Source organism: Salvelinus sp. IW2-2015, linkage group LG3 (assembly GCF_002910315.2).
Source record: "Salvelinus sp. IW2-2015 linkage group LG3, ASM291031v2, whole genome shotgun sequence".
NCBI classification, from domain to species: Eukaryota; Metazoa; Chordata; class Actinopteri; order Salmoniformes; family Salmonidae; genus Salvelinus; species Salvelinus sp. IW2-2015.
The window spans coordinates 26,847,298-26,873,647 of NC_036840.1; the positions used below are offsets into that span (position 1 = coordinate 26,847,298).

Here is a 26,350-nt window from a genome sequence, read left to right on the forward strand (position 1 = left end):
TTCATCTCACCTGCATCCAGAATTCCCCGGGGCCCGTGACCGCAGAGCGACCAACCTCCACAAAGAAGAAGTTTTCGGAGTGACCGCAGCGGCGCACATTCATCAACTGCAGGACCACGGCGGCCGCGTCCGAGTTGAGCTTGACAAAGTTGACCGTCTTGTCGGTCAGGCACAGCCGGTAGACACCCACCAGGTTCTTGGCCTGACCCAGCCCTTTAGGCCACACCTTGACCTGCCACACCTCCTTGAAGGCAGGGCCTGGGGTGGGCACGCCGTAGTCCCCTCCAGCACCTGTGTCAGTAGTAGGCGTCTTACCTGGAAAGGAGGAGAGTGGGGACGAGAGTGAGGAAGAGATGTATAACGACCGAGAGAAGAGAGAGTTAAGGAAAACTGTTTGAGAGGGAGAGAGAGAAATGGAACCAGGAAGATAAAGGATGAGGGACAGGTGGGTGGATAGAGGGATGGAATACAGGGGTAGAAGCAGGTGGGTGGATAAAGGGATGGAATACAGGGGTAGAAGCAGGTGGGTGGATAGAGGGATGGAATACAGGGGTAGAAGCAGGTGGGTGGATAGAGGGATGGAATGCAGGGGTAGAAGCAGGTGGGTGGATGAGGGATGGAACAGGGGTAGAAGCGGTGGGTGGATAGAGGGATGGAATACAGGGGTAGAAGCAGGTGGGTGGATAGAGGGATGGAATCAGGGGTAGAAGCAGGTGGTGGATAGAGGGATGGAATGCAGGGGTAGAAGCAGGTGGTGGATAGAGGGATGGAATGCAGGGGTAGAAGCAGGTGGGTGGATGAGGGATGGAATGCAGGGGTAGAAGCAGGTGGGTGGATAGAGGATGGAATGCAGGGTAGAAGCAGGTGGGTGGATAGAGGGATGGATGCGGGTAGAAGCAGGTGGGTGGAAGAGGGATGGAATGCAGGGGTAGAAGCAGGTGGGTGGATAGAGGGATGGAATGCAGGGGTAGAAGCAGGTGGGTGGATAGAGGGATGGAATACAGGGGTAGAAGCAGGTGGGTGGATAGAGGGATGGAAATGCAGGGGTAGAAGCAGGTGGGTGGATAGAGGGATGGAATGCAGGGGTAGAAGCAGGTGGTGGATAGAGGGATGGAATGCAGGGGTAGAAGCAGGTGGGTGGATAGAGGGATGGAATGCAGGGGTAAAGCAGGTGGGTGGATAGAGGGATGGAATGCAGGGGTAGAAGCAGGTGGTGGATAGAGGGATGGAATACAGGGGTAGAAGCAGGTGGGTGGAGTAGAGGGATGGAATACAGGGGTAGAACAGGTGGGTGGATAGAGGGATGGAATGCAGGGGTAGAATCAAGGTGGGGTAGAAGGGATGGAATCAGGGGTAGAAGCAGGTGGGTGGATAGAGGGATGGAATCCAGGGTAGAAGCAGGTGGGTGGATAGAGGGATGGATGCAGGGGTAGAAGCAGGTGGGTGGATAAAGGGATGGAATCAGGGGTAGAAGCAGGTGGTGGATAGAGGGATGGAATACAGGGGTAGAAGCAGGTGGGTGGATAGAGGGATGGAATGCAGGGGTAGAAGCAGGTGGTGGATAGAGGATGAATACGGGTAGAACAGGTGGGTGGATAGAGGATGGAATGCGGGGTAGAAGCAGGTGGGTGGATAGAGGGATGGAATGCGGGGGTAGAAAGCAGTGGGTGGATAGAGGGATGGAATGCGGGGGTAGAAGCAGGTGGGTGGATAGAGGGATGGAATGCAGGGGTAGAAGCAGGTGGGTGGATAGAGGGATGGAATACGGGGGTAGAAGCAGGTGGGTGGATAGAGGGATGGAATGCAGGGGTAGAAGCAGGTGGGTGGATAGAGGGATGGATCAGGGGTAGAAAGCAGGTGGGTGGATAGAGGGATGGAAATGCAGGGGTAGAAGCAGGTGGGTGGATAGAGGGATGGAATACGGGGTAGAAGCAGGTGGGTGGATAGAGGGATGGAATGCAGGGGTAGAAGCAGGTGGGTGGATAGAGGGATGGGAATGCAGGGGTAGAAGCAGGTGGTGGATGAGGGATGGAATACAGGGGTAGAAGCAGGTGGGTGGATAGAGGGATGGAATGCAGGGGTAGAAGCAGGTGGGTGGATAGAGGGATGGAAAGAGAGAGAGAGAGATCAGTTATTAATGTGGGTTGTGAGGAGGTACACAAAGGAACAAAATGGTAAATCACCAACGTTGTAAAGTACAAACATGACCGTCGTGCATCAGTTGCCAGAGGGAATGTGAGGTGAAAGCACTATTTACGTAGCCCACGAGAACAAGCCTCCGCCATTATGCAAGCTCTGCTGATATCGAGCTTTTTAGCAAATTCTGAACAATCCGCTTTTCAGGCGAGCATGCAGTGGCTTGCGAGTCCCGCTCTCTCTGCACCTGCATGTTCCAACTCGGTGGCCACACACACACACACACACGGAAAATTCTAACTGTTGAGGATTCAAACACTTCAAAAGGACAATGACTATGAAAAAAAACTGTTGTGAAAATAATTTTACTGACACTGCAACAGATACCATCTATCCCACATATCTGGGGCCCTTATGCGGAGTTCTTTCCATACACTTGGTTGGTGTTTGCAGGTTTGAGACGTTCTGAATAAATTAGAACCCTATAGAATAGCTAATTTACTGTATAGAGTTGAGTTGTAGTATGAAGACACTCATTTACAGGTCATGCACCGTATAGAGAGAAGACCACACCTTTCTTGAGACTGAGCTCACCTGGTCTGATGGGGAACAATGACGTCCTCTGTCAAAATCAATGGTATGCACCTGTTTAATAACTGCTTTCATAGATAAAAATGGGGTCAATGATTCCTTGACTGACCCACACACTCTGAAACTATACAATTAGACTACTAGCTCATACAGGCACCTCTGACAACTTCACCTTAACAGAAGAGAACCTCCCCTCCTCCATAACCTCCAACATTATTATCAGACTTGAGCGTGTGCATATGTGTGTGTGTGTTCACGTACTTCCATGAAGTGGCATTGCCTTGTCTTCTGGATAGTAGAGACTCAATTAGGTGCAGGGAAACTTGGCCCTCTGTGTGTGTGTTTGTTCCACTGCCTCTACCGTGCCTTCTCTTCAACCCAACAATCACAACCATATATATACAAAAGCCTTCGGCACGAACGCACAACGACAGACTCAACCTCCGTTATGACTAACTTTTCCACAACCGTTTCCAAAACATTTAGTTGCGGTCGCAGTATGGGGAACCTGCATGTCTGTTCTTCTGGCTCTCTTACAACTAAATGAATGATGAACCAGAATAGCTGTTGTGTTCTGTTAGAGTCTATGCCAGTGGCTTAGACAGTAGACCAGTGGCTGTGTATGAGGCACGTCCCCCCTACATTAGATGAGTCACTCTTGGGCCACACATGACTATTTAATGGGCCGCTTGTGTGTGTGTGTAGTCCTGTCTTGCCAGCTGCATTTGGATTTACTAAAAGGAAAGAGATGCTTTTGAGATTTTGCGGCAAAGGGACCGAGAAAGATGAGGGAACACAGACGGGAAACAAAACATCCTTGAGAAAAAAATGAAGGGAGAAGAGAAAAAATGTAAAGAAAGAATTAATGAAATCAGAGGAATGAAAAGAGGTAGACTTTCTGGATGGTACTGACTGGCATTGAACAAGACTCAATAATAATGGAATTCAAAATATATCCCCTTCCTTCCCTTACACTTCTTCTCTGCTTTTCTCTGCAGTATCAAGGCTACCTTACCATTTCCCTCTCGGTCACCGTCTTACCATTCCACACAAGGCCTCAGATCCCTATGCCAAATACTGCTCAACCAAGTATTTCTCCTAGAAAACTCCTCAGCTATTTGTGAAGCAGGTCTGTGTTTGTTATGAAGACATTGTTAGAAATCAGCTGTGCGTCCTGAATCCCACTTCAACACCCCTACAAACGCTTTCTTTGATCTTGGGTCTCGCAAGGCCACCGTTTCCCCTCCTACACCTGCTAATGAGACGCACGCACGGATCCATGCGCAACGTCTGCAGCAATCAGAGCAGCCTAAAATCTCAGTAGCACTGGTACCCTTTTCTGTTGAAATTCTCATAGCCTTAAAGTGACCAAATAGGCTATATCCATCTAACGTTACATAAGAGGGAGGTGGATTTGATATTACACAGAAGTGTGTGAATTATAGATGTGACTGGTGCTTCCTCCAAGGGACCTTTCCCTGGCAGAGTAGTGCTAACAGAGCCAGCGGTGGAGAAGGAGCAGGGTTTTAGCTCACGCAATGCAAAGCCAGTGAGGTAACCAAGTTCAGCACACAGACCAGGGATGGACCACCAGCATGAAGTCACCTGGATATTAAGGATGTGACAAATGGAAAATGTTTAAAAAACGGTTTTCCATCAAGTTCTACCTTCCTCAGTCATAGGCTGAATCTCAAACCGAACACTTGGCCCCTAAGCCCTTTATCAAGTGCCACTTGCTGTTGTGTTCTATAGTGATCACTTGAGTCTTCAAGTGTTTTGGCCAAAATGAGCAATGAGACGATGCATACTTGACGTCACAACTGCCACTTATCAATATTCCAAAACGCGCATGCCATTGTCTACCGCTGCCTGTCTTGTGCATGACTCGCTTGCTATGAAACATGGGCACTGGGGCAGACACAGACTCATGCTCTGATACAGTAAGAAAGTTGACAAAAAGGCATCTCTACTCCTACACAAAATATGTGCAAGTATATCGGTCGCCAGTGATTTCATCAGCTGATTTAGCTTGTTGTAGCTTGCCTGCTGCTGGCCAGCTTCACGGAGGATACATATCTCCTTACAGCATTAATGCGTTTGTTAATTGTTTCATTTAAAATGTTCCCTTTATGATGATGATTGGGACCTGTTAGTGGTAGTTTTGTGATAAATGCACTGTGATTTTAATTTTGTGGAAGAAAAACAACAAACATTGCTTTTGGTTGGGGAAATCTTTGCGTTAACGTCCCAATGTTGTCTTAACGTTTAAACTTTCACACCCATCCTGGATAGATAACACTGCAAACGAGCTCAGCCCTCACACACAGTGATCATTTATTAAGCCCTCAGCAGCAGTCTTGAAGATTCATAAGAAAACATTATGGCAATAATAGTCAAAGTGACATTGTGCACCTGAACTACATGGAGCACCTCTCTGGGTGAACAGTAAGACGGTTCATGTTAGCATGACAACCATAAGGCAACTTTATTGCAACATTCAGCTTCACATGGCTTTTCCACGTTGTTAGTCAGTGGCTACAGCCAACCGCAGTATGAATAGAACGCTTTCTACTCTACTCTTGTAGCCTATCATTACTGTATTTCAACCTTACTGCAACATTCCAATCCAGAACATGTTATTAATGGCTGTAAATGTCTGCAGTTTTAACACACACACACACACACACACACACACACCTCTATTCATACAAGATAAGTAATTTATTACAACCTTATTATAACCTAACTACAACCTTTACCACAACATTCTGCTTCACGTGTGGCTAGTCTACAACCAACTGCAGTGTGAAGTCCAGCACACACACTACACACGTCTCTATTCATACATCCTTTATTTACTGTACCTTTTATCCCCTCCCCTTGAGATAAATATTACCATATAGACTAATATCTCTTGCTGGGCCTCTCTCCACAGGCCATTAGATATGACTTAGGGCATTGGCGCCAAAGCACCACGGTATTTCCCCAGCCTCCTTATCCAGGTCAGCTTTTATAGGGGGCCATAACAGCTGCTTGTCCTTTGCCCATGAACCTGCGGGGCTGCTAGCTGTGTGTGCTAGCTGGCTAATGGGATATTGACGAGCCCTTTCCATTAGCGATGACCGGAGTGTGACCTAGTGATAACTGTTATCACACACTGGCTAGGCTACCCTGTTTAATGAAGGTCAACAGTATGGACAAGATACCGTGGAGTAGCCCTCCGTTGTGAAGTAGAGCATATGTGTTGGTATGGTAGGTGTTAATACATCATGAAGAGCAGTAGTGAAGTTGAGGATAACGTTTTAATTGACCAGAAATGAGCTTTAGGTTAAATTTAAAACCTCTTATTTTTTTGTGAGACCGAAGTACTGTAAGTATGATACATTTATGAAGTAAGGAACAGTTAGTTATGAGTTGGGATACATTTGTAAGGTAGGACATATTTGTGATGTAGTGTGTGGTTGGCTATAGGGTTTAATGTGTATTATGTGGGCTTAGTTTACACAGTAGACAGAGCACATAGTATAATGTCTGTGGGGGAGATGGTTGAAGATGATCCGAGATTAATCTACTGTTGATAGAGCGGTGAAATCAAACACTTCTCAGGCTAGCGGGTTACCGTCTTTTGCCTTTCATGGATTCACTTTATGTGGAGTTTACATTCCAATCTCATCAAATTCATGGCGGGGCACGACCTCTGTGAGTGCTAGGCAAAATGTTGCCAATACATTTCTGGGTCTTAAACAAAACAGAGTAAATCAGAGAGTCACATAATTGAAGTTTATGGCAAATTTGATAAAACTTTGCCTCTCTCTTAGTTTAAGCACTTAGTAAATCACTGAAAGCTAAAGCTGGCATGGAAATAGCCTTTTCCCACTAGGTCTTGTTTCATGCTGTTGACCACAGTGCCCTAGCACAAGGTGTCCAAAACTCGGTCCTGGGGACCCCCCTGGGTGCACGTTTTGGTTTTGGCCAAATAACCAACTCATCATCAAGCCGGGATTATTTGAATCAGCTGTGTAGTGCTACGGCAAACGCCAAAATGTGCACCATGGGGGGGACTACAACAAGCTGGACGTCTGAGGCCTAAAGACCCATTATTTATCTTGCCTGCTTGGCTATACCCCCTTGACTCCAGCTTGAGTTACCAGTGGGGAGAGACACAGGACAGCTGTGTCCAGTGTGTGTGTGTAAGCCACCCAGAGGCAATAAAACCTTGGGTCTCCCAAAAAAGCATACTAAGATGGCGCCGAAGAACATGGCTGACATCTTACATTCTCACAACCAATTATGCTATTTTGTACGTTTTTTGCATAACTTATTTTCTATCTTATTGTGTACATAATGTTGCTGCTACCGTCTCTTATGACCAAAAATAACTTCTGGACATCAGAACAGCAATTATTCACCGCGGACTGGAAGAAACTTTTTCCTTTAACGAGTAGGACGAGAAGGATATCCTGCTTTCACTGGAACAGGCCCAGATCCACGCCTTTTGCGTGAAGAAAAGATGCAGGAAAATTGGCCACAGATCGGCCAGCCTTCTGAGAATCCGTAGGCGAGCGAGTAAACTCCCACTGCCATCCGTTCTTCTTGCTAACGTGCAATCATTGGAAAATAAAATTGATGACCTACGATTAAGATGATCCTACCAACGGGAAATCAAAAACTAACATCTTATGTTTCACCGAGACGTGGCTGAACGACGATACGGACAATATAGAGCTAGCAGGATTTTCCATGGACCGGCAGAACAGAGACACTACCTCTGGTAAGACGAGGGGTCGGGGTGTGTGTCTATTTGTCAATAACAGCTGGTGCGCGATGTCTAATATTAAAGAAGTCTCGAGGTATTGCTCACCTGAGGTAGAGTACCTTATGATAAGCTGTAGACCACACTATTTACCAAGAGAGTTCTCATCTATATTATTCGTAGTCATTTATTTACCACCACAGAACGAAGCTGGCACTAAGACCACTCTCAACCAACTCTATAAGGCCATAAGCAAAGAAGAAAATGTTCACCCAGAAGCGGCGCTCCTAGTGGCCGGGGACTTTAATGCAGGCAAACTTAAATCAGTTTTACCAAATTTCTACCAGCATGTGCACCAGAGAAAAAAAATCCTAGACGACATTTACTCCAGAAAGGGACGCATACAAAGCTCTCCCCCGCCCAGCATTTGGAAAATCTGACCATAATTATATCCTTCTGATTCTTGCTTACAAACAAAAACTAAAGCAGGAAGTACCAGTGACTCGCTCAATACGGAAGTAGTCAGATGACGCGGATGCTACACTACAGAACTGTCTTGCTAGCACAGACTGGAATATGTTCTGGGATTCATCCAATGGCATTAAGGAGCACACCACCTCAGTCATCGGCCACATCAGTAAGTGCATCGACGACATCGTCCCCACAGTGACTGTACGTACAAATCCCAACCAGAAGCCATAGATTACAGGCAACATCCGCATCGAGCTAAAGGCTAGAGCTGCCGCTTTCAAGGAGCGGGAGACTAATCCGGAAACTTATAAGAAATCCCGCTATGCCCTCAGACGAACCATCAAACCTAATAATCCCCAGTTTACAATTGGCTCATTCATCCCCCTCCTCTCCCCTGTAACTATTCCCCAGGTCGTTGCTGCAAATGAGAACGTGTTCTCAGTCAACTTACCTGGTAAAATAACGGTAAAATAAATAAAAATAAATAAAAACAAGCAAAGCTTCAATACAGGATTAAGATTGAATCCTACTACACCGGCTCTGACGCTCGTCGGCTGTGGCAGGGCTTGAAAACTATTAGACTACAAAGGGAAACCTAGACGCGAGCTGCCCAGAAACACGAGCCTACCAGACGAGCTAAATGCCTTTCATGCTCGCTTCGAAGCAAGCAACACTGAAGCATGCCCGAGAGCACCACCTGTTCTGGATGACTGTGTAAAAACGCTTTCGGTAGCCAATGTGGACAAAACCTTTAAACAGGTCAACATTCACAAAGCCAATGGGCCAGACGGATTACCAGGACGTGTACTCAAAGCATGCGCGGACCAACTGTCAAGTGTCTTCACTGACATTTTAAACCTCTCCCTGACCAAGTTTGTAATACCTACATGTTTCAAGCAGACCACCATAGTCCCTGTGCCCAAGGAAGCGAAGGTAACCTGCCTAAATGATTACCGCCCCGTGGCACTCGGTAGCCATGAAGTGCTTTGAAAGGCTGGTCATGGCTCACATCAACAGCATCCTCCGGACACCCTAGACCCACTCCAGCTTGCATACTGCCCCAACAGATCCACAGATGACGCAATCTCAAATCGCACTCCACACTGCCCTTTCTCACCTGGACAAAAAGAACACCTGTGAGAAAGCTGTTCATTGACTACAGATCAGCATTCAACACCATAGAGCACACGAAGCTCATCACTAAGCTAAGGACTCTGGGACTAAACACCTCCCTCTGCAACTGGATCCTATACATCCTGATGGGCCACCCCCAGGTGGTAAGAGTAGGCAACAACACGTCTGCCACGCTGATCCTTAACACTGGGGCCCCTCAGGGGTGTGTACTTAGTCCCCTCCTGTATTCCCTGTTCACCCACGACTGCGTGGCCAAACACGACTCCAACACCATCAGTAAATTTGCTGATGACAACAGTGGTGGGCTTGATCACCGACAACGATGAGACAGTCTATAGGGAGGAGGTCAGAGACCTTGTAGTGTGGTGCCAGGACAACAACCTCTCCCTCAATGTGAGCAAGACAAAGGAGCTGATCGTGGACTACAGGAAAAGGCAGGCCGAACAGGCCCCCATTTAACATCGACGGGGCTGTAGTTGAGCGGGTTGAGAGTTTCAAGTTCCTTGGTGTCTACATCACCAACAAACTATTATGGTCCAAACATAGCAAGACAGTTGTGAAGAGGGCCAGACAAAACCTTTTCCCCCTCAGGAGACTGAAACAATTTGGCATGGGTCCCCAGATCCTCAAAAGGTTCTACAGCTGCACCATCGAGAGTAACCTGACCGGTTGCATCATCGCCTGGTATGGCATGTGCTCGGCATCTGACCCTAAGACGCTACAGAAGGTAGTGCGAACAGCCAAGTACAGGGGCCAACCGAGTACAGGGACCTATATAATAGGCAGTGTCAGAGGAAAGCCCATAAAATTGTCAGAGACTCCAGCCACACAAGTTAGACTTTTCTCTGCTAACGCACGGTAAGCGGTACCGGAGCGCCAAGTCTACGACCAAAAGCCTCCTCAACAGTTTCTACCCCCAAGCCATAAGACTGCTGAACAATTAATAAAATCGCCACTGGACAATTTACAGTGACCCCCCCCCCCCTTTGTACACCACTGCTACTCGCTGTTTATTAACTATGCATAGTCACTTCACCCCCACCTCCATGTACAAATTACCTCACCTAATCTGTCTCTGCACACTGACTCAGTACCGGTGCCCCGTGTATATAGCCTCGTTATTATTATTAGTGTTACTTTTAATATATACTTTTTATTTAGTCTACTTGGTAAATATTTTCAACTTTTCTTAAACTGCACTGTTGGTCAAGCTTGTAAGTAAGTATTTCACGGTACAACAAGTATTCATTGTTGTACTCATTTGACAAATAAAGTTTGATTTGATAAGATCTCCCTTGCTGCCAAGTGTCCCAGTCTGTCTCCTCTACTCCCCATCTCTCCTTCCCTCGTGCTCTCTCATTACCTACCCCCCGCCTCTGTAGGCCCCCGAGGAGAGAAACACACCACACTCCCCAAGGTTCACTTCACAAACTTATCAGTGAGGCATCCAGCTTGTCATCACCCGAAGCGCCTCATGAAAGTGAGCGTGAAGGTTAGCTAGTGTGCTAGTCGGTCTTCCCCAGATTGTCTTCACAACAACCTCACCAACCTGGCACGATCTTGAAACCTTGACAGTTGGCCAACGTCCGAGAAACACCGCCACGTCAAGCCTTTGAGGTCACAGACCACTGACGAGTGAAGACTGCACTGGAGGAGAACATAACCAGGTGCATCTCAATAGTCTTAATTTCTTCCTCTCCATCACTTATCCAAAAATACAAGGAAGCCAAAGTATCATGCGGAGGAGGACCACCAGGAGAATTTAACCTGTCCAGTTCTCTTTATGCAGTGCAGCTGGAGATGAGGAAGTGGCTTCAGTTTTACCAGATTTCCCCCCCCCCCCCCCCCAATTTCTGAACAAAAAAAATAAATAAATACAATACAATTACAATAAAATACAATACAATATATATAAAATATATATATATATATATATATATATATTACTATATATACTGCTGTCAGACAGTCATAGATTACTGCACCTGTACATAGCCCATCTATAATCTTAGCCCAAACAACTACCTCTTTACCTGCTGTATTTATTTATTTATTTTGCTCCTTTGCACCCCATTATTTCTATCTCTACTATCTCTACTCTACTTTTTTTTTTACTTGCTATATTGTATTACTTCGCCACCATGGCCTTTTTTATTTTTATTTATTTATATAATATTTTGTTTGCCTTCACCTCCCTTATCTCACCTCACTTGCTCATATTGTATATATGACTTATTTTTCACATTTATTGACTGTATGTTTGTTTTACTCCATGTGTAACTATGTGTTGTTGTATGTGTCGAAACTGCTTTGCTTATCTTGGCCAGTCGCAATTGTAAATGAGAAACGTGTTCTCAATTTGCCTACCTGGTTAAATAAAGGTGAAATAAATAAAAAAATATACATACACGTTTTATATACTTTTCGTTGTTGACATAAAATACTGTAAATTCACCAGATATCAGCTTAAAGTGATTTTACTTTAGTATTCTAATCCCAAGTATCCCCCCATGTGGAAAGGGTACCCCAAAAAAATCTGCCAGCATGAAGGTCCCCAAGAACACAGTGGCCTCCATCTTTCTTAAATGGAAGAAGTTTGGAACCACCAAGACTCTTCCTAGAGCTGGCCGCCTGGCCAAACTGGGCAATCGGGGGAGAAGGGCCTTGGTCAGGGAGGTGACCAAGAACCCAATGGTCACTTTGAGAGAGCTCCAGAGTTCCTCTGTGGAGATGGGAGAAACTTCCAGAAGGACAACCATCTATGCAGCACTCCACCAATCAGGCCTTTATGGTAGAGTGGCCAGACGGAAGCCACTCTTCGGTAAAAGGCACATGAAAGCCCACTTGGAGTTTGCCAAAAGGCACCTAAAGGACTCAAACCATAAGAAACAAGATTCTCTGGTCTGATGAAACCAAGATTGAACTCTTTGACCTGAATGCCAAGCCTCAAGTTTAGAGGAAACCTGGCACCATTCCTACAGAGAAGCATGGGTGGCAGCATCATGCTGTGGGGATGTTTTTCAGCGGCAGGGACTGGGAGACTAGTCAGTATCGAGGGAAAGATAAATATAGCAAAGTACAGCAAGATCCTTGATGAAAACCTGCTCCAGAGCGCTCAGGATCTCAGACCTACCAACAGGACAACAACCCTCAGCACACAGGCAAGACAACGCAGGAGTCGCTACTGGACAAGTCTCAGAATGTCCTTGAGTGGCCCCGCCAGAGCCCGGACTTGAACCCGATCTAACATATCTGGAGAGACCTGAAAATAGCTGTGCAGCGATGCTCCACATCCAACCTGACAGAGCTTGAGAGGATCTGCAGAGAAAAATGGGACAAACTCTCCAAATACAGGTGTGCCAAGCTTGTAGCGTCATACCCAAGAAGGCTCGAGGATGTAATCTCTGCCAAAAGTGCTTCAACAAAGTACTGAGTAAAGGGTTGGAACACATATGTAAATGTGATATTTTAGTTTTCATTTTTTATAAAATTTGCCAAAAATATCAAAAAAACTATTTTGGTTTGTCATTATGGGGTATTGTGTGTAGCTTGATGAGGGGGTAAATACAATTAATACATTTTAGAATAAGGCTGTAACGTAACAAAATGTGGAAAAGGTCAAGGGGTCTGAATACTATCCGAGTGCACTGTATATACTGAGTAAACTAAACATTAAGAACACCTTCCTAATATTGAGTTGCACCCGCCTCTTTTGCCCTCAGAACAGCATCAATTCGTAGGGGTATGGACTCTTCAAGGTGTCGAAAGCGTTTCACAGGGATGCTGGCCCATGTTGACTCCAAAGCTTCCAAACAGTTGTGTCAAGTTGGCTGGATGTCCTTTGGCTGGTGGACCATTCTTGATACACATGGGAAACTGTTGAGTGTGAAGAACCCAGTAGCGTTGCAGTTCTTGACACAGACCGGTGCACCTGGCACCTACTACCATACCCAATTCAAAAGGGACTTAAATATTTTGTCTTGCCCATTCACCCTCTGAATGGCACACATACTCAATCCATGTCTCAATTGTCTTAAGGTTTAAAAATACTTATTTAAACCTGTTTCCTCCCATTCATCTACACTGATGTAGAAGTGGATTTAACGAGTGACATTTTGAAGGATACACTTGGTCAGTCTGTCATGGAAAGAGCATGTGTTCATAATGTTTTGTACGTGATTGTATCCCAATGTGTAATCAAGGTTTCTTTTTGTCAAATACTATATCTGTTTTTGCAGTGTACCAAATTATCTACAACTATATTCCGGACCCGACCATCCGCTCAAGAAAATAAACATCCAGCGGCTGAGAGTAATTGGGGACCCTGGTTTTAACCAGTATGACGAACCCATTGACCTGATCCTTCAACATAGTACATTATATAACCACCAGCTCACCCCTCTATCAACTAGCAAATCAATATCACCAAAAAAAGGTTTCTATTCGCATAAACCTCAGCTCCCAGCTCAGTGTGGCATATGGACACTCATCGACTAGGTCAATTGCGTTTCTCTCTGCCTTTCCTTCATGTAAATCAAATTATGGGTCCACTTATTGACTATCCTTAGGATAAATTGTGCTTGTTGCAAATATAACAGGCTTTAAAATTGATCTCTCTTAAGTCTACAAGACTTAAGGTTGATATTTTACAGTAGTTGACTGTTGATAGTGAACATGGGGCTATTGCGCAACAGGGGATCTACCCACCCAGCAAAAGACTGTCTAGCCCCATGTTAAACGAAATTACAGGGTGTTAATGGTGTAAACTATTTTCTGCATAGGAAACGACCTTGCTGAGGACCTGTGGCTGTGGTTGAAGGGAAAAGAAGGAGGAGGGAGGGAGGATCCAGCACCCGGCTGGATGGGGCTGGCTGGCTTCTGATCCAACTCACACCGCTCACTTGGTCTGCGTCCCAAATGGTGCTCCATTCCTTATATAGTGCACTACCTTTGGCAAGGTTCCATAGGGCTCTGGTCAAAAGTAGTGCACTGAATAGGGTTCCATTTGGGACACAGCCCCTGGGTCTTAGCGGCTAAAATAGCGCTAGGCTAGCTCAAGTGGCTGTTCACACCCACACCATCCGGTTGTCCCGTCAGGCAACGCCGCGTCGGGCTGACTCAGGGACAATAATTACTGTCTAATTAGGGAGATGAGCAGCGGTTTAATGTTTAATCGCCTCTCCGGCCCAGGCGGCCACAGGTGAGATTCAGATCCCACCGCCGGCCTGGATGACTGGGAGACTGACTGACAGGGGCTGGGTATAAATACTACACTACAACCATGAGACAAGTGTATCCTCATGGGTGAAGTGGCCTCTTGACTTGCACTGATATGGAGTCAGTATGAGAAAACAGTCATATCCGTTATATGGAGTGAAAAGGGAAAACTGACTGTAGATCAGAGCTGACTTGAGGTTAGTGTATCAAACATCAGCTAATATGACTGTGTTTTATGTGAGGCGTAAAGGGAAAACTCACTGTAGATCAGAGCTTAGTAACGGACTTGGAAGGGCCTTTGTTCTGGATTGTGGCTTGCTGGTCAAGTTTGACACTATAGTTTAATGAGTGGTTTGCCTCCTAGTGTGTGTGCACCTGCCGCCTGGGTAWTCACTGTAATCTATTTTCTTGCCAGTTTCATTTTTCCCCATTTTATTCCACTTTTGAGTTATTGGCCTGTTTTTTGTTGTTGTTGCTTTTGACCACAGCTATCTAGGCTATAATGACCACAGAGAAAATGTACCTCCAAACTCAGACCTTTAGGTTTAACTTCTCTAGGGTTGGGGGCAGCATTCGGAATTTTGGATGAAATGCATGCCCAAATTAAACTGCCTGCTTCTTGTTCCCAGAAGATATGATATGCATATAACTTGTAGATTTGGATAGAGTACACTCTAAAGTTTCCAAAACTGTTAAAATAGTGTCTGTGAGTATAACAGAACTGATTTGGCAGCCAAAAACCTGAGACAAATCCATTCGGGAAGTAGTTTTTTGGGGGGGTGTTTGTAGTTTTCTATTCAATGCCATTACAGTATCCATTGACTTAGGACTCAAATTGTAGTTCCTATGCCTTCCACTAGATGTCAACAGTCTTTAGAAATTGTTTCAGGCTTGTGTTCTGAAAAATGAAGAAGTAAGAGCAGTCTGAATGAGTGGACCGTAAAGTGTCACAGAGCTTTTTCATGCGCGAGACCGAGAGAGTGCCTTTCTTGTATACCTTTTATATTGACAACGTTATTGTCCGGTTGAAATATTGAGGCTTGAATATAAACATCTTTTGACATGTTTCTATGAACTTTACGGATACAATTAGGATTTTTTTGTCTTCCTGTTTTGACTGCGTTTGAGCCTGTGGATTACTGAAGAAAACGCATGAACAAAACTGAGTTTTTGGATATAAAGAGACTTTATCGAACAAAAGGAACATTTATTGAGTAAATGAATGTCTGCTGAGTGCAACCATATGAAGATCATCAAAGGTAAGGGATTCATTTTATCTCTATTTCTGACTTGTGTAACTGTTCTACTTGGCTGGTTACTGTTTGTAATGATTTGTCTAGTGGGCTATGTTCTCAAATAATCTTAAGGTATGCTTTCGCCGTAAAGCATTTTAAAAATCTGACACCGTGGTTGGATTCACAAGAAGCTAATCTTTAAAGCTATGTAAAATATGTTTTGTTTTCTGAATTTTTATAATGAGTATTTCCGTATTTGAATTTGTCGCCCAGCAGTTTCACTGGCTGTTGAAGAGGTGGGACGCTAACGTCTCACGTACCCAAGAGACGTTAAGCTGGGAGGCATAATGTGGTTAAGTATGGGACATGTGGCATGTCATGCACTCTGTGATTAGGAAAGTGATGAAAGGTGCAAGACGTGAAATTCGGAGAGGGGTTGATAGGGCTTTCTCAGGATAGGGGGAGACTTTTTAGGGGAGGGACAGTTATATACATTGTAATTCCCATGTACAGCTGTGTCTAGCAGCTTGATCATTATGGTACTTTTACAGGCATGATTTATGGTAAGTATACTTGAAACTTGCATCTCATTATGGTAAATTGTGAAATAAGTAAAGCTAGTTATAATCGTAAGGGCTTAGCAAATAATAAGATGATCAAGCTTTACCGGGCGAAAACAGAATGAATATATACTGAACAAAAATATAAAAACGCTAAATTTTTTACAGTTACAGTTTATACAAGGAAACCAGCCATGGGTGAGTTTTTCCCCACAAAAGGGCTTTATTATAGACAGAAATACAGAGGTGGCTTATGGTAGAGAAATTAACATTAAATTCTCTGGCAACAGCTCTGATGGACATTCCTGCAGTCAGTATGCCAATTGCACGCTCCCTCAAAACTTGAGACATCTGTGGCATTGTGTTGTGTGACAAAATCCCTCTGCAGCATTTGACACTGTCGGTTATAAGATTTTAACTGACCTTATTGAGAAGGTTCTTGCAGTTTCTGGAACACCCATTGCCTGGTTCCACTCCCATCTATCTAATAGACAACAGTTTGTCTCCCTTGGCAACTACAGGTCTCCCCCAGCCCCTGTATCACCAGATGTCCGACAAGGCTCAGTGTTAAGTCCATTACTGTTTAGTATGCTACCCCGTGGTCAGATTATCTCTCAATTTGGAGTCAGATTTCACTGTTATGCAGATGACACACAAATCCACAACCACACAAAACCCATTCTGGCACCCCCCTTTGTTGTTGACTGTCTCCGTAAAGTGAAAACCTGGATGAGCAATAACTTTTTAAAACTAAATGACGACAAAACAGAGATCATGCTCATGGGCCCGAACTCCCTCACCAAGAAACTGGGTCAACTGAACATGAGAATCGACAGCTGCAACATTCACTCAAACTCGATAGTCAACCCCTTGGTGTTATATTTGACTCCACTCTGTGGTTTGAACCTCATATCCGGAACATAACCAACTTGGCCTTCTTCCACCTTAAAAACATCTCACGACTCAGACCCTCTCTCACTGACCCCACTGCTGAAACCCTCCTTCACACCTTTGTTTTATCACACCTGGACTACTGCAACGCCATTCTCAAACCAAATAAATCAAAATGTATTTGTCACATGGGCCGAATACCACCGGTGTAGACTTTACAGTGAAATATTTGCTTATGAGCCCTTCACAAAAATGCTGAATTTTAAAATAAATACAGGGAGTACCAGTACCAGATCAATGTGCAGAGGTACGAGGTACTTGAGGTAAACATGTACATGAAGGCAGGGTAAAGTGACTAGGCATCAGGATAGATAATAATAATAATAATAATAATAAAAGAAAGAACAGAGAAGCAGCAGCATATGATTGTGTGTGTGTGGGTGTGTATATATGTGAATGTCTTTGGGTTTTGTGTGGGAGTGTCAAGGTAGTGTGTGTGAGTGAGTGTGTCTATAAACTCAGCAAACGCCCCTTTTTCAGAACCCTGTCTTTCAAAGATAATTTGTAAAAATCCAAATAACTTCAAAGATCTTCATTGTAAAGGGTTTAAATACTGTTTCCCATGCTTGTTCAATGAACCATAAACAATTCATGAACATGCACCTGTGGAACGGTCGTTAAGACACTAACAACTTACAGACGGTAGGGAATTAAGGTCACAGTTATGAAAACCTAGGACACTAAAGAGGCCTTTCTACTGACTCTGAAGCACACCAAACGAAAGATGCCCAGGGTCCCTGCTCATCTGTGTGAACGTGCCTTAGGCATGCTGCCATGAGGCATGCGGACTGCAGATGTGGGTAAGGCAATAAATTGCAATGTCCGTACTGTGAGACGCCTAAGACAGCGCTACAGGGAGACTGGACGGACAGCTGATCGTCCTCGCAGTGGCAGACCACATGTAACAACACCTGCACAGGATCGGGACATCCGAACATCACACCTGCGGGACAGGTACAGGATGGCAACAACAACTTCCCGAGTCACACCAGGAACACACAATCCCTCCATCAGTGCTCAGACTGTCCGCAATAGGCTGAGAGAGGCTGGACTAAGGGCTTGTAGGCCTGTTGTAAGGCAGGTCCTCACCAAACATCACCGGCAACAATATCGTCTATGGGCACAAACCCACCATTGCTGGACCAGACAGGACTGGCAAAAAGTGCTCTTCACTGACGAGTTGCGGTTTTGTCTCACCAGGGGTGATGGTCCTGATTCGCGCTTATCGTCGAAGGAATGAGCGTTACACCGAGGCCTGTAGTCTGGAGCGGGATTGATTTGGAGGTGGAGGGTCTGTCATAGTCTGGGACGGTGTGTCACAGCATCATCGGACTGAGCTTGTTGGTCATTGCAGGCAATCTCAATGCTGTGCGTTACAGGGAAGACATCCTCCTCCCTCATGTGGTACTCTTCCTGCAGGTTCATCCTGACATGACCCTCCAGCATGACAATGCCACCTGCCATACAGCTCGTTCTGTGCGTGATTTCCTGCAAGACGGGAATGTCAGTGTTCTACCATGGCCAGCGAAGAGCCCGGATCTCAATCCCATTGAGCACGTCTGGGACCTGTTGGATTGGAGGGTGAGGGCTAGGGCCATTCCCCCCAGAAATGTCTGGGAACTTGCAGGTGCCTTGGTGGAAGAGTGGGGTAACATCTCACAGCAAGAACTGGCAAATCTGGTGTAGTCCATGAAGAGGAGATGCACTGCAGTACTTAATGCAGCTGGTGGCCACACCAGATACTGACTGTTACTTTTGATTTTGACCCCCCCTTTGTTCAGGGGCACATTATTCAATTTCTGTCACATGTCTGTGGAACTTGTTCAGTTTATGTATCGTATGTTCATACAAATATTTACACATTAAAGTTTTCAGAAAATAAACGCATTTGACAGTGAGAGGACGTTTCTTTTTTTGCTGAGTTTATATATATAGTCTAGTGAGTGTGCGTACAGTCAGGGCAAGATAGTCGGTGCAGATAGTTTGGGTACAATTAACTTACTATTTAGCGGTCTTATGGCTTGGGGGTAGAAACTGTCTTGGAGCCTGTTGATCCGAGAGCCGATGCTCCAGTACTGCTTGCCGGACGGTAGTAGAGTGAACAGTCTATGGCTTGGTTGGCTGAAGTCTTTGGCAATTTTTCGGCCTTCCTCTGACATAGAGGTCCTGGATAGCAAGGAGCTCTGCCCCAGTGATGTACTGGGCTGTCTGCACCACGCTCTGTAGCGCTTTGCGGTTAGGGGCGGTGCATTTGCCACTACCAAGCAGTGATGCAGCCAGTCAAGATGCTCTTGATGGTGGAGCTGTAGAATTATTTTAGGATCTGAGGGCCCATGACAAATTTTTTCAGCCTCCTGAGGGGGAGGAGACACTGCCGTGCCCGCTTCATGACTGTGCGGACCATGTTAGGGCCATGTTAGGGCCTTAGTGATGTGGACGCCAAGGAACTTGAAACTCTCGACCTGCTCCACAACAGCCCGTTCTCCACTCTTTCTCCTATAGTCCACAATCAGCTCCTTGGTCTTACTGACGTTGAGGGAGGAGGTTGTTGTCCTGGCACCACACAAATGTCTGACCTCCATGTAGGCTGACTCATCACCGTGTTGTCAGCAAACTTGATGTTGTTGGGAGTCGTGAGTGGCCAAAGTCATGGGTGAACAGGAGGGGACTAAGCACACACCCCTGAGGGGCCCCCATGTTGAGGGTCAGCATGGCGGAGGTGTTCTTGCCTACCCTCACCACTTGGGGCCGGTCCATCAGGAAGTCCAGGATACAGTTGCAGAGGGAGAGGTTCAGTCCCAAGATCCCTAGCTTGGTGATGAGCTTGGAGGTTACAACGGTGTTGAACGCTGAGCTGTAGTCTATGAACAGCATGCTCACATAGTTATTTCCCTTTTCTCCAGTTGGGAGAGGGCAGTGTAAAGCGCAATTGAGATTTCTTCATCTTTGGATCTGTTGGGGCGGTATGCGAATTGGAGTGGGTCTAGAGCGTCTGGGATGATGGTGTTGTGTGTCATGACCTGCCTTTCAAAGCACTTCACAATTACAGATGTGAGTGCTATAGGGCAATAGTCATTTAGGCAGGTTGCCTTGGAGCTCTTGGGAACAGAGACAATGGTGGTAAACTTGAAACATGTTGGGATTATAGACTGGGACAAGGATAGACACTTGCCAGCTGGTCTGAGCATGCTTTGAGAACACACCCTGGTGTCCTGTCTGGCCCAGAGGCCTTGTGATTGTTAATCTGTTGAAACGTGGAGAGCGAGATCAGTCACCCGGAAAAAAAGGGGCTTTCACGCAAGGCACAGTGTTATATTCCTCGAAGTGTACATTAAAGGCATTTACACTGAACAAAAATCAACGCAACAATTTCAAAGTTACAGTCCATATAAAGAAATCAGTCAATTTAGACAAATGAATTGAGCACTAATCTATGGATTTCACATGACTGAGAAAACAGATAGGAATCTGTTGGTCACAGAAAAGGTAGGGGCATGGATCAGAAAACCAGTCAGTATCTGGTGTGACCATCATTTGCCTCATGCAGTGTAACACATCTCCTTCACATAGAGTTGATCAGGCTGTTGATTGTGGCCTGTGGAAAGTTGTCCCACTCCTCTTCAATGGCTGTGCGAAGTTTCTGGATATTGGTGGGAACTGGAACACGCTGTCGTACATGTCTGTAAAAAAGCATTCCAGCTGAAGCTGGTTGAGAGAATGCCAAGAGAATGCAAAGCTGTCATCAAGGCAAAGGGTGGCTACTTTGAAGAATCTCAAATATATTTTTATTTGTTTAACACTTTTTTGGTTACTACATGATTCCATGTGTGTTATTTCATAGTTTTGACCCCTCCTGTCTCAGCCTCCAGTATTCATGCTGCAATAGTTTGTGTCGGGGGGCTAGGGTCAGTCTGTTATATCTGTATTTCTCCTGTCCTATCCGGTGTCCTGTGTGAATTCAGTATGCTCTAGAGGTCGACCGATTAATCGGAATGGCTGATTAATTTGGGCCGATTTCAAGTTTTCATAACAATCGGAAAATCTGTATTTTTTTTTACACCTTTATTTAATCTTGATTTAACTAGGCAAGTCAGTTAAGAACATTCTTATTTTCAATGACGGCCTAGGAACTCGTTCAGGGGCAGAACAACAGATTTTTACATTGTCAGCTCGGGGGATTCAATCTTGCAACCTTACAGTTAACTAGTCCAACGCTCTAACCACCTGATTACATTGCACTCCACGAGGAGACTGCTTGTTACGCGAATGCAGTAAACCAAGGTAAGTTGCTAGCTAGCATTAAACTTATCTTATAAAAATCAATCAATCAATCATAATCACTAGTTAACTACACATGGTTGATGATAGTACTAGTTTATCTAGCGTGTCCTGTGTTGCATATAATCGATGCGGTGCGTATCGTTGCTCCAATGTGTACCTAACCATAAACGTCAATGCCTTTCTTAAAATCAATACACAGAAGTATATATTTTTAAACCTACATATTTAGCTAAAAGAAATCCAGGTTAGCAGGCAATATTAACCAGGTGAAATTGTGTCACTTCTCTTGCGTTCATTGCACGCAGAGTCAGTGTATATGCAACAGTTTGGGCCACCTAATTTGCCAGAGTTTTACTTAATTATGACATAGCATTGAAAGTTGTGCAATGTAACAGGAATATTTAGACTTATGGATGCCACCCGTTCGATAAAATACGGAACGGTTCCGTATTTCACTGAAAAAATAAATGTTTTGTTTTCGAGATGATAGTTTCCGGATTCGACTATATTAATGACCTACGGCTCATATTTCTGTGTGTTATGTTATAATTAAGTCTATGATTTGATAGAGTAGTCTGACTGAGCTGTGGTAGGCACCAGCAGGCTCGTAAGCATTCATTCAAACAGCACTTTCGTGCGTTTTGCCAGCAGCTCTGCTGTTTATGACTTCAAGCCTATCAACTCCTGAGATGAGGCTGGTGTAACCGATGTGAAATGGCTAGCTAGTTAGCGGGGTGCGCGCTAATAGCGTTTCAAACGTCACTCGCTCTGAGACTTGGAGTGGTTGTTCCCCTTGCTCTGCATGGGTAACGCTGCTTCGAGGGTGGCTGTTGTCGTTGTGTTCCTGGTTCGAGCCCAGGTAGGAGCGAGGAGAGGGACGGAAGCTATACTGTTACACTGGCAATACTAAAGTGCCTATAAGAACATCCAATAGTCAAAGGTTAATGAAATACAAATGGTATAGAGAGAAATAGTCCTATAATTCCTATAATAACTACAACCTAAAACTTCCTACGTGGGAATATTGAAGATTCATGTTAAAAGGAACCACCAGTTTTCATATGTTCTCATGTTCTGCGCAAGGAACTTAAACGTTAGCTTTTTTACATGGCGCATATTGCACTTTTACTTTCTTCTCCAACACTTTGTTTTTGCATTATTTAAACCAAATTGAACATGTTTCATTATTTATTTGAGGGTAAATTGATTTTATTGATGTATTATATTAAATAAAAATAAGTGTTCATTCAGTATTGTTGTAAATGTCATTATATCAAAAATGAATAAATAAATAAAAATTATTTGCCGATTAATCGGTATCGGCTTTTTTTGGTCATCCAATAATCGGTATCGGCGTTGAAAAATCATAATCGGTCGACCTCTAGTATGCTCCCTCTAACTCTCTCTCTCTCTTCTCTCTGAGGACCTGAGCCCTAAGACCATGCCTCAGGACTACCTGGCCTGATGACTACTTGCTGTTCCCAGTCCACCTGGTAGTGCTGCTGCTCCAGGTTCAACTGTTCTTCCTGCGGCTATGGAACCCTGACCTGTTCACCGGACGTGCCAACCCGGATGTCCTAGCCGTGTCTGAATCCTGGCTCAGGAAGACCACCAAAAACCCTGAAATTTCCATCCCTAACTATAACATTTTTCAAAAACAAGATAGAACTGCCAAAGGGGGCGGTGTTGCAATCTACTGCAGAGATAGCCTGCGGAGTTCTGTCTTACTATCCAGGTCTGTACCCAAACAATTCGAGCTTCTACTTTTAAAAATCCACCTTTCCAGAAACAAGTCTCTCACCGTTGCCACTTGCTATAGACACCCCCTCTGCCCCCAGCTGTGCCCTGGACACCATATGTGAACTGATTGCCCCCCATCTATCTTCAGAGCTCGTGCTGCTAGGTGACCTAAACTGGGACATACTTAACACCCCGGCCATCCTACAATCTAAGCTTGATGCCCTCAATCGCTCACAAATTATCAATGAACCCACCAGGTACAACCCCAAATCCGTAAACACGGGCACCCTCATAGATATCATCCTAACAAACTTGCCCTCCAAATACACCTCTGCTGTCTTCAACCAAGATCTCAGCGATCACTGCCTCATTGCCTGCATCCGAAATGGGTCTGCGGTCAAACGACCACCCCTCATCACTGTCAAACGCTCCCTAAAGCACTTCAGCGAGCAGGCCTTTCGAATCGACCTGGCCCGGGTACCCTGGAAGGATTTTGACCTCATCCCATCAGTAGAGGATGCCTGGTCATTCTTTAAAAGTGCCTTCCTCACCATCTTGAAAAAGCATGCCCCATTCAAAAAATGTAGAACCAGGAACAGCTTTAGCGCTTGGTTCTCTCCAGACCTGACTGCCCTTGACCAGCACAAAAACATCCTGTGGCATACTGCATTAGCATCGAATAGCCCCCGTGATATGTAACTTTTCAGGGAAGTTACGAAAGCTAAGGATAGCTTTTCAAGCAGAAATTTGCATCCTGTAGCACAAACTCAAAAACGTTCTGGGACACTGTAAAGTCCATGGAGAAAAAGAGCACCTCCTCCCAGCTGCCCACTGCACTGAGGATAGGAAACACTGTCACCACCGATAAATTCACTATAATTGAGAATTTCAAGAAGCATTTTTCTACGGCTGGCCATGTTTTCCACCTGGCTACCCCTACCCCGGTCAACAGCCCTGCACTCCCTACAGCAACTCGCCCAAGCCTCCCCTATTTCTCCTTCACCCAAATAGCTGATGTTCTGAAAGAGCTGCAAAATCTGGACCCCTACAAATCAGCTGGGGTAGACAATCTGGACCCTCTCATTTTAAAATGATCTGCCAGTTCTCTGCTGCCAATGACTGGAACGAACTGCAAAAATCACTAAAGCTGGAGTCTCATATCTCCCTCCTTAGCTTTAAGCACCAGCTGTCAGAGCAGCTCACAGATCACTGCACCTATACATAGCCCATCTGTAAACAGCCCATCCAACTACCTCATCCCCATACTGTATTTATTTATCTTGCTCCTTTGCAGCCCAGTATCTCTACTTGCACATTCATCTTCTGCACATCTACCATTCCAGTGTTTAATTGCTATATTGTAATTACTTCGCCACCATGGCCTATTTATTGCCTTACCTCCCTTATCTTACCTCATTTGCACTCACTGTATATAGCCTTTTCTTTCTACTGTATTATTGACTGTATGTTTGTTTATCCATGTGTAACTCTGTGTTGTTGTATGTGTCGAACTGCTTTCCTTTAGCTTGGCCAGGTCGCAGTTGCAAATGAGAACTTGTTCCCAACTAGCCTACCTGGTTAAATAATGGTGAAATAATAAAAAATAAAAACATTTAAAAAAGGCAATGCTACCAAATACTAATTGACTATGTACTAATTGACTATGTAAACTTCTGACCCACTGGGAATGTGATGAAAGAAATTAAAGCTGAAATAAAATCACTCTCTCTACTATTATTCTGACATTTCACATTCTTAAAATAAATTGGTGATCCTAACTGACCTAAGACAGAGAATTTTTACTCTAATTAAATGTCAGGAATTGTAAAAAACTGAGTTTACATACACCTTAGCCAAATACATTTAAACTTCTGACTTCAAATGTATATACACACACACTGAACAAAAAACAAAAAAATGCAACATGCAACAATTTCAAAGATTTTACATAATTACATAAGGAAATCAGTCAATTGAAATCAATTAATTAGGCCTTAACCTATGGATTTCACATGACTCGGAATACAGATATGCATCTGTTGGTAACAGATAGCTTTTAAAAAAAWTTTTTTTTTTAAAGTAGGGCCGTAGATCAGAAAAGCAGTCAGTATGTGGTGTGCAGCATGACATCTCCTTCGCATATAGTTGATCAGGCTGTTGATTGAGGCCGGTGGAATGTTGTCCCACTTCTCTTCAATAGCTGTGCGACGTTTCTGGATATTGGTGGGAACTGGAACATGCTGTCGTACATGTCGATCCAGAGCATCCCAAACATGCTCAATGGGTGACATGTCTGGTGAGTATGCAGGCTATGGAAGACATTTTTAGCTTCCAGGAATTCTGTACACATCCTTGTGACATTGGGCCATGCATTATCATGCTGAAACACAAGGCGATGTCAGCGGATGAATGGCATGACAATGGGCCTCATATACTCTGACAAGATTCTCTGTACATTCAAATTGCCATCCATAAAATGGAATTGTGTTCATTGTAGGTCAAGACCGTTGTGAGGACTACAAGCAAGCAGATGAGCTTCCCTGAGACGGTTTCTGACAGTTTGTGCAGAAACTGTTCGGTTGTGCAAACCCACAGTTTAATCGGCTTTTTGAATTAAGCCTTAGACACCCAGGTGTCGGGAGTTCCTTCATAATTTAACTTAATTCCTCAACCAAGTAGGGAGTAGCGAAAACCCGCAGACACTCGGCCCTCCGTGGAATGAGCTTGACATGTGATTGAAATTAATACATTTTAATTCTTGCCAATGTTAAATATATATATATATGGGGCATACAATAATCAACACTGCAGATTTTGCAGCAAAGAAACAGAATCACTAGATAATTTATTCTGGTATTGTCCCCATGTAGCTTGTTTCTGGTCACAGGTTCAGGAATGGCTGACAAATCACAACATTCATTTAAAATGAACCCTTCAAATTAGCAGTGTTGGGCGATTTGGAAAGCCATAGTCAATCAATCAACAATACACTAATACTTTTCAGAAAAATATAAATGTTTAACTTAGAATGGTTCATAATTCATGTAAGACATCACAGCACAGTTGTAAAACATGAAAATCACGTGGAAATCCACAGAAGATGGTCTAGGAGATCAAATAAAATTGTATTTGTCACATGCGCCGAACACAACAAGTGTAGACTTTACCATGAAATGCTCTGAACCCTTTCGCCATAATGCAGTTAAAAAGTAAGAAAATTAACAAATAGATAAAAATAATAATAGTATTGACGTGCACCCGCCCTCTTTTGCCATCAGAAT

The 26,350-nt window shown here is 44.5% G+C and overlaps 1 protein-coding gene across 1 annotated transcript in view; it reads right to left on the minus strand.

Annotated features, from left to right (window-relative positions):
- LOC111953930 (insulin receptor substrate 1-B-like) overlaps positions 1–26,350 on the minus strand; it is an 81,552-nt gene that overhangs the window by 41,095 nt on the left and 14,107 nt on the right. The window contains 1 exon segment of the mRNA XM_023973418.2: positions 11–315. Within this exon segment, the coding sequence (XP_023829186.2) occupies positions 11–315 (305 nt within the window).